Source organism: Mustela erminea, chromosome X (assembly GCF_009829155.1).
Source record: "Mustela erminea isolate mMusErm1 chromosome X, mMusErm1.Pri, whole genome shotgun sequence".
NCBI lineage: Eukaryota > Metazoa > Chordata > Mammalia > Carnivora > Mustelidae > Mustela > Mustela erminea.
Window position 1 is genome coordinate 99,768,710 of NC_045635.1, and position 8,405 is coordinate 99,777,114.

Here is an 8,405-nt window from a genome sequence, read left to right on the forward strand (position 1 = left end):
CTTCTTTCACTTAGCCTCGTGTTTTCAGGGTCCCTCCATGTTGTGGCATGTGTCATGATTTCATTCCTTGTGACGACCACATAATATTCCACATCGTGGATCTGCCACATTTGGTTTATCCACTCACCTGTTGGACACTGGGATTGTTTTGAGCTTTTGGCTGCTGGGAATAGGACGGCTATGAGCTTTCATGTATGATTTCACACGTTTAATACTTAGCACAGGACCTGCCAGGCACCCAAGCACTCAGGATCAGCAGGAAGCTGTCACCGTTATTACTAAGGAGGGCTCCATTGGGTGATTTGCGGCACGGGCTGTCTGGATTAGAAACAGAAGCCAGAAGGCAGCACACATAACATTCCTGCACTACAGAACGATGCTGTCAGCTGCCTCGGCCCACCAGAGATCCCAGGAAAGGAGCATGATATGGAGTCAGGGAGCACAGACCCTGTCCCACCACTTTTGAGTTGTGTGACTCTGGGCAGGTCACTTAACCTTTCTCAGTCTTCTGTGTGAATTGGATTTAAGTACTGTCTTTGCCACATACCTCACAGTCTTGCTGCCTGGGTCGAAGTGATCATTAAGAAATTCGAAAGCAGGGCCGCCTGGGTGGCTCAGTGGGTTAAAGCCTCTGCCTTCACCTTGGGTCGTGATCCTGGGGTCCTGGGATCGAGTCCCACATCGGGTTCTCTGCTCAGTGGAGAGCCTGCTTCCCCCCTCTCTCTGCCTGCCTCTCTGCCTATTGTGATCTCTGTCAAAGAAAGAAAGAAAGATGAAAGCACTCTGAAAACCACAAGGGATTATTATTCCAACCCTTACATATTACAGAAGCCTACCCCTCACTTTGTTCTGTTCACCATCCTCCTTCTCTTTCCAGATTGTGCCCATTCTCTTCAAGATGGCACCCCGGCCTTCTCCCCACAGGCCCTGATGCTAGCACCTCCCTCTTCGCATCTACTTAAGGACCCACGGTGAGCCACGTGGGTAAAAACCTGAATCCACATGGACAAAGGACCTGCAAATGCTTCTTTCCTCCCAGGTTGACATCTGGAAGACCTTTCTGGTTTGCTGGAGCGCTAGTGGGTTAGAGCGCCCTCGTGTGTCTCCACATGGTAATGCTTCAGGTCTTTCTGGGATGTGACATATGTGGATGTCACAGTAGGAGCAGTATAATGTGCCCTGGAATTTTTTTTTCTTGTCACACTTCAGGGCCCATGCCTGACACGTGGAATCCAGATAAGCTATTGCAGCCTGAGTGTTTTTTTTAAGTATTTACTAATTTTTTAAAGATTTTTTATTTTTTTAAGGCAACCCTCTCGGGTCCCCTTCCTCCTCGGGAGCTTTGAACTATCACTTCGCTATCACTCAATAAACCTTGCTTTGCCAATCCCTCCAAAAAAAAAAAAAGATTTTCTATTCATTTATGAGAGAGAGAAAGAGCATGAGCAGAGGGGAGGGGCAGAGGCAGAGGGAGAAGCAGATTCCTTGCTGAGCAGGGAATCTGATGAGGGGCTAGATCCCAGGACCCTGGGATCATGACCTGAGCTGAAGGCAGATGCTTAAATGACTGAGCCACCCAGGCGCCCGGCAGCCCAAGTTTTAGGAAGTTTCCTGTTTGCACCAGGGCGGAAAGATTTCTTTCTGCTCCCTGCAAGCCCCTTTCTCCTCAGCCATTTTAAAAATCCCTGGTCCCATCGTTCACGAAGTCAGCCCGGTTCTAACACCTTCTCCTGTTGCAAGCTTACCCTACTCCCGGAGTAAGCTCACAGCTGTTTTTCTAGAAAGTACATGCCACTTTACTGAAGGACTGGGGGGGGGTAGTAATTCCAATACTAGGAAAGAGTTTTTAAAGTGTTTTTAAGTGATTTGTTCTATCAGCCAAGGAAAAGGTATTCAGAACGTTAAACCTTTCCCAGGGGTGTCCTCACGTAAAGCCCTGACACTCGGAAACGGGAAAATGACAACCAGAGACAGTTACGCCTGGCAGTGTGTGCACACACACGAACACACACTCAGGCATACACTCACACACACATTTACACACAGCCACACATTCTTTCACTCAGTGGGAAAGGAGCTTTCTCTCATGGCTTTCTCCTTCATTGAGAGTCACATGATGAGATCAGCACTGGTTTCTGGAAGAAAGAAACCCGATTTTAGATCTAGACCCGATCTAGAACCTCAAGAATGTTTCCTGTTCCCTCCATCAGCAAGGATTATAGAAGCTGAGGGACTTTTCTTCCCACATTTCACATATTCCCCTCTTGCCTGTTCTGCAGCCGTGGATTGTTCTAAATCCATAAGCCTCACTGGCAAATGCCACTGAGAACCAAAGATGCATGTGCCTTTGGCTTCCCCCCAGGAACATGTTCCTGATAAGTTGCGTGCAAATTACATTTTTGCAGATCAGTTGTCGCTCCCCACTGACTTCTAATAAGATACGCGAGCCTCTCTTCACTGAGACTGAGTTTCAATGTATGCCTAACACTTGGGCTGTAAGCTTCTCTGCCTCCTGCCATCCTTTCTGACAGTTAAACCACATCTGAAAAATGAAGAAATGACCAACGAAACGTGAAGTTTGAGTTCAAATAGTCCAGGATCTGTAAAGGAACCCATAAGTACATCAGAGAGGCTATTTGGAAGAAACAACAGGCATCGCATCTGAAATGCAAATAGCCACCCCAAATAGACACGCTGCATGTACCTTTGGGGGAGGCTATTTCCAAGGGCTTGAGGGACTTCTGACCTACTCCCTTGGGAGGGGACAGCTACTTCAAGGTGACGGGCATCTTCGTTTTGGAGGGGGATGGTCAGTACTGTCCTTTCTGCCTTCCGCATCCTCTACCCCACACCCAGCTCTGAAATTCCAGAGACCCTCTCTACCAGAATAGAGACAGGGTGTGGTGGCTTTGGGGACCCTTGTATGCACCTGGTGACCTAGGGAGGTACCAGGGCTTGAGTCTCTGGCAACAGAGCTAAGCAAGGGCATGTGCGTTATAGGTGTGTGGTGCTGGTCCGGCCACCGCCTTCGCGGTCTTTGCACTGGAACGAGAGATATTATTAGTGCTGATAGGGAGGGGACTTGCTTGCTCAGTGGCGAGGAAAATTAAGAGTCCAAGCATTCCTCCATCCTGCATTCTCCATGCTGGCACTTTGATTAAAAAAAAACATTGCTGCAGCTGTTTGCATATTCTGGAAGTGTGTATGCATGCGTGTGGTTTGGTGTTTACAAATTTGGGGTTATGGAGGGGAGTTTCCAGAGCAACGGAAGTAGCTGCTTGTCAGTCAGGGTTCATTTTGAAAATGAAAGCCTGAAAGCTTGAGGCCCATGCTGGGCCTGGGCCTGGTCGCTGAGGAGTCAGCAAAGGCCAGGAGGTGGCTTTGGCTAGTTGGCTCAGGGAAACAACTATGCAATCCCTATCTTCTTTTTTATGAACCAGTGAAATCAATCAGGGAGCTGTTTCCAGGGTCCCGCGGGTGAGGTCTGAGGCAGGGATGTGGGCATGGGCTTGGACGCTGCGGCTGCAGATGCACCCCCCCCAACACACCAACACACAGCGCCCCCCTTCACATGCACACACAATCACGGCTTCCCAGGCGGCCAAACCAGAGCAAGGCAACAGCTAGTTCTCCCGCACCTACCAGGGGCACCAGGATAGTATGACACAGTTATCCAAGAGTTGAGAGTCGAGCTGGCATGTCAGAGTAAGGGAAGAGCCACAAGACATAGGGCAGTCTGTGCTGGGGGCTGGAGAAGGAAGACAAGCAGCTGGGCTGGGAGAAACAGAGGGAAACAGAGGGAGAGCGATCACTCTGGGCTGGAGGAGTCACACTGGAGAAGGTGGGAGCTGAGGCCAACCTTGAAGGATGGGGAGAACTTCCATAGACAGAAGCTCTGAGGGACGACATTCTAGAAGAGGAGGGCAACTTCAAGATATGCTCAGGTCGGGGAGAGTCCCTCCCTTGTGCTGGAATTTGGGGCTTGTGTGAGTGATCTGCACTTGATAAGCCTGGCTTGAGTGAATGAATGCCAGTCCCTCCGGCTCCCTCAGTGCCAGAACAGAGGCTATGGTGTCGCACAGACCTGCTCTGCCACTTCCTGCTGGGTGACCTTGAGCAAGTGGACTAAACCTCTCTGGAGACAGCAATAATACTTAGCGGGGAGAATGGAAAGTGTTAACATATATATAAAGCATCTAGCATAGGGTCTGGTCCACAATGAGTGTTCAAACAGGGGCACCTGGGTGGCTCAGTCGTTAAGCATCTGCCTTTGGCTCAGGTCAAGATCCCAGGGTCCTGGGATTGAGCCCCACATCCGGCTTCTTGCTCAGTGGGAAGCCTGCTTCTCCCTCTCCCACTCCCCCTGCTTGTGTTCCCTCTCTCACTGTCTCTCTGTCAAATAAATAAATAAAATCTTTAAAAAAAAATAAAATGTTCAAATATTAATTACAAATGCATAGGCTGTCATGAAGGAAATCTCAAGATATTTAGGTCAAAATATTTGAGGGCTAAGGAGGAAAGTCTCTGATAGCTTCTGTCACACTTGGGCCCAGCCGAGTGGGCTAACTTGGCTTGAACTCCTATAGCCTTTGGCCTAGACTGTTGGAACAGTATCCTGGCTTCTTGTCTGCCTCTCCCAGAGTCCTCTTCCTAAACACCACCTTAATCACGGCTGTGTCCCTCTCTGACTCGAGAATCTTCTGCGAGGGTCCCTGGCACTCACTAACTGAGTTCCCTATCGTGGTTGGGACAGGAGGCAAGAACTACATTACTGAGTACTGAGGGAAGGGAAGAGCAAAGAGAAGGCCACCCTCAGGATAAGGTAAAATATCCTCACGGAGTCAAGTGGGACACATGCCTGCTGAGGGCTGAAGAGGGCTAAGCATTCCCGTGGCAGCGGATTCACCTGTGCCAGCTTCTTCGAGCCAAATGGGGAAAGGGTTAAAGAGGAGAAGAGGGCAGAGGGCTGAGCGGGGACCCGCGCGAAAGAAGCGAAGACCCTTTCCAGTACCCTTTCCCAGTCCCCCCCAATAGCTTCCGCCTGGCCCCTTGTCTCAGGTCCATCTGCTGGAATCCCGGGCGACTCCAGGATCTGTGGGGAGGGTCAAGGCCATACAAAGGACAAGGCACCGGAGCCCGAGTCCCAAGCCGCCTGGCGGAACGCTGGGGGCGGGACAAAGGCTGCTCGGGGACAAAGTGCAGGAGATAAGAGGAAGGGCGAAGGAAGGGGGCGGGGAGCCAGCGCCCTGGAGCTCAAGGATCGCACTCCCGGAGGCCTTGGCTGCCCGCCGGGGAGGGGGCGCCCTGGAGCCTCTTCACCCCGGCAGCTGCGGGGATGCTGAGAAGCCCGGCCCTGGGGCGCTCGGGACCCGCTCGCCCCCACCCGCGCCTGCCACACCGTCGCGCGCGGTCAGGGAGGCGGGGCTCACCTGGCCGTTTGGGGCGGGGCCGCCCGCGACCCGGGAACGCGGAGGTAGCGTCGGTCCCCGCGGGGCGCTAGGGGGGCTGGCCCCGGGGACTCGGCTCGGAGCTCCCACCCTTCCATGCCCCTCACCTTCCGCGCCGGGGCCCTCCCTCGGCTCGCCGGGTCTCTCCCTCCTTCTCCCTCCCCGCCTTTACTCCCTCCCTCCGAGCCCAATTGCTCAAGCCGCTTCCTTCCCCAACGCCAGCGCCAGTTCCTCTCCCGGAGGGGCCCGGGAAGGGCAGCGAACGCTCGACCCTGGAAGCGCCGCGGCAGCAGCGGCAGGACCATGGCCGAGCCCCGAGGGACCGCGAACCCGGGGCCCAAGGCCTCCCTCGCCGCCACCGCGCTGAGCCCCAGGAGCGCCCCGCAGCTCCGCCCCTGGAAAGTGGACCCCGCCACCCTGGGCAGGTACCGGGGCCACGCCGCCGCCTCCCGGGACCCCCTCCTCCACGGCTCAATGCTACTCCCGGCAGCGGGCTCCGGCCGCCGGCGGGGAGCGCTGCGGGAGCTGCTGGGGCTGCAGGGGGCGGCCCCCGCCGGCTGGCCGTCGGAGGAGCGCGCAGAGGAGCCGTCCCCGGCCGGGCCCAACGGGCCGAACGGGCCGGGCGGCGGCGGGCTGTGCCTGGAGCCCCACGAGCACGCGTGGATACTGGCGGCCGCCGAGGGCCGCCTAGAGGTGCTGTGGGAGCAGCTGGAAGCCGAGCCCGCCCTGTTGCTGAGGTGCGACCCGATCACGGGCTACACGGTGCTGCACTGGTTGGCCAAGCACGGGTGCCACGAGGAGCTCATCCTGGTGCACGACTTCGCCCAGCGCCGGGGGCTGCAGCTCGACGTGAGCGCCTCGGGCAGCGGCGGTCTCACACCCCTCCACCTGGCGGCCCTGCAGGGCCACGACATGGTCATCAAGGTGCTGGTGGGCGCCTTGGGGGCCGACCCCTCGCGCCGCGACTACAGCGGCCACCGGGCCTGTCACTACCTGCGGCCCGACGCGCCCCAGAGCCTGCGGGAGCTCTCGGGGGCCGAGGACTGGGAGACGGCGGGCGGCTGCGAGCGTATCAACGCCAACAACAACAGCAGCGGCGGCGCCGCGTGGGCGCCGCGACGGACCCCGAGCTGGGTGGGCACGAGCTCCATGGAGACCCCGGCGAGAGCGGCGGCGTCGCCTTGCAAGGAGAAGAACTATACAGGCAGCCGGGTGGTCCAAATTCAGGGCCTTCTCCGCCAAATGTTCCCCTTCTTCCAGGACCGTTGAGGGCGACAGAGACTGAAGAGTGCGGAGGGACCGTGACGCTGCGGTCGAGGCCTCGGTCGCGGGTGGTCTCGGGCCCCACCCGAAGGCGCGGCAGCTCCGGCCGCAGCGGAGTGCGCCTTGCCTGCAAGCAGCGGACCACCTCCAGGTTTGTTACGCGTACCTGTCCCAGGTCTCCTACAGCCACCGGCCAGGAGAGCTGGGGATCGGGACACCCTCACCGAGAGAGAGCAAAGACCCAGTTGTCCTGGGGCCGAGTCCCAAAACTAGGGCACTGTTAGGGTAGGAGGATGGTCCTGCTTGGGAGAGGAAAAGTTGCGCTTCCAGGAGCCGTTTCTGGGCAGGCCGAAGCTCCGGGTGTACTGGGAAGCACTTGCTAGAAGAATGACTTAAGACTGGAGAGCACGGATAGGGAGGGGGCGCGCCTGCCTGTAGGCTTGCCTCTGCTCCTGCTGCGGGCAGAGTCACCCTTTCCCCCACCCTGCTCCTGAGACGTCCAGGATTTACCGGTTTTTTCCCTAATGTACCTCGGATGCCTTCTTAAGCATATTAAAGCGCGGTATTTTTCTTTTCACATGACAAAGCTGTCCTTTGAGTGACTTTTTTTTTTTTTCTTTCATTAACCACTAAGTGTCGGAAGCTTCCTACATTCTCGGGAAGAGTTCACCAACCCATGGCCATGAGCTAGTGGTAGGGGTGGCTCTGGACCTCGTTCCCACAGCGGGCAAAGCGGCGTGCTGGAAGGAGCTGCATTCACCTTGGCTCTGAGTAGAGACACACGGTTTGCCTTTCTCCTGGGCTCTTTTAGACAATTAGGTCCCGCTTCCAGCACAAGTCTCATCCTAGACAAATTGTCTGTAGGGGGCAGAGGGGTGGTAAAAGGGAAAAATCTCCAAATGTACATTTCTGATGTTTTGTGGTGAGTTGTATAATTTACCTTGACTTCTGCCCTCCTGTGAGACACACCCAAGGACGCTTTTTCCAAGATAGGGCTTTAATACTGGGCATTGCTTTTTAATTACAACTAATATATAAGTTGTAGTTTGGAAACTGGCTCCCATTCAGAGATTGTATGAAACGGATAGAATACATGAGGGTTGACTTTGGCTGAAAAGAGGGAAAGCAGTTGGTGGCTAGGGATTCATGCTGCCTTAGGGAACAGTGCATTTTCTTTTTCTTTCTTCTTCTTCTTCTTCTTTTTTTTTTTTTTAGATTTTATTTATTTACTTGAGAGAGAGTATGAGCAAGAGAGAGAGACTTGGCAGGGGGAGGAGCAGATTCCTGAGCAGGAAGCCCAGATCGGGGCTCGATCCCAGGACCCTGGGATCATGACCTGAGCCAAATGCAGACGCTTAATCGACTGAGCCACCCAGGTGCTCCAGAGAGCAATGCATTTTCAAAATAGTGCAGTAGCCCTAGAAGCTTGGGCCATGCTTGCAATGGACTGTTGTATCCCCAGCCCTCCCATCCCACCAGGAAGAAACAGTCATCACAGAACACAGAAAGCCTAGAAACACTACCCTGGGCTCATCCATACAGGTTTCCATCTCTGCCTGGCGGTCCCATTTGCCCCCTCTATTCCCGCCTCTGTGCTCGAAATGTTCCGACCTTCCCTTAATTACCCATTAGTTTCTTCTCATCCATGAAACGGTGCACACCTTCCCTATCAATGTTTTCAGCCCGTCACATGTT

General features: G+C 54.8%; 1 protein-coding gene across 1 annotated transcript; it reads left to right on the forward strand.

The window, feature by feature from the left end:
• The first annotated feature begins 5,209 nt into the window (after positions 1 to 5,209).
• SOWAHD (sosondowah ankyrin repeat domain family member D) lies at positions 5,210 to 7,290 on the forward strand. The gene is made up of 2 exons (XM_032331455.1): positions 5,210 to 5,473; positions 5,670 to 7,290. Exons 1-2 carry the CDS (start codon positions 5,336 to 5,338, stop codon positions 6,714 to 6,716), a joined length of 1,185 nt encoding a protein of 394 aa, XP_032187346.1. The 5' UTR covers positions 5,210 to 5,335; the 3' UTR covers positions 6,717 to 7,290.
• The last annotated feature ends 1,115 nt before the right edge of the window (positions 7,291 to 8,405 follow it).

What these genes read in the sequence shown, in the direction of transcription:
- SOWAHD (XM_032331455.1), top strand. Translation starts at nt 5,336, where the DNA reads ATGCTGAGAAGCCCGGCCCTGGGGCGCTCGGGACCCGCTCGCCCCCAC. An exon ending in CGCGACCCGGGAACGCGGAG is followed by an intron (nt 5,474 to 5,669) that starts GTAGCGTCGGTC and finishes CCCCAACGCCAG; the next exon opens with CGCCAGTTCCTCTCCCGGAG.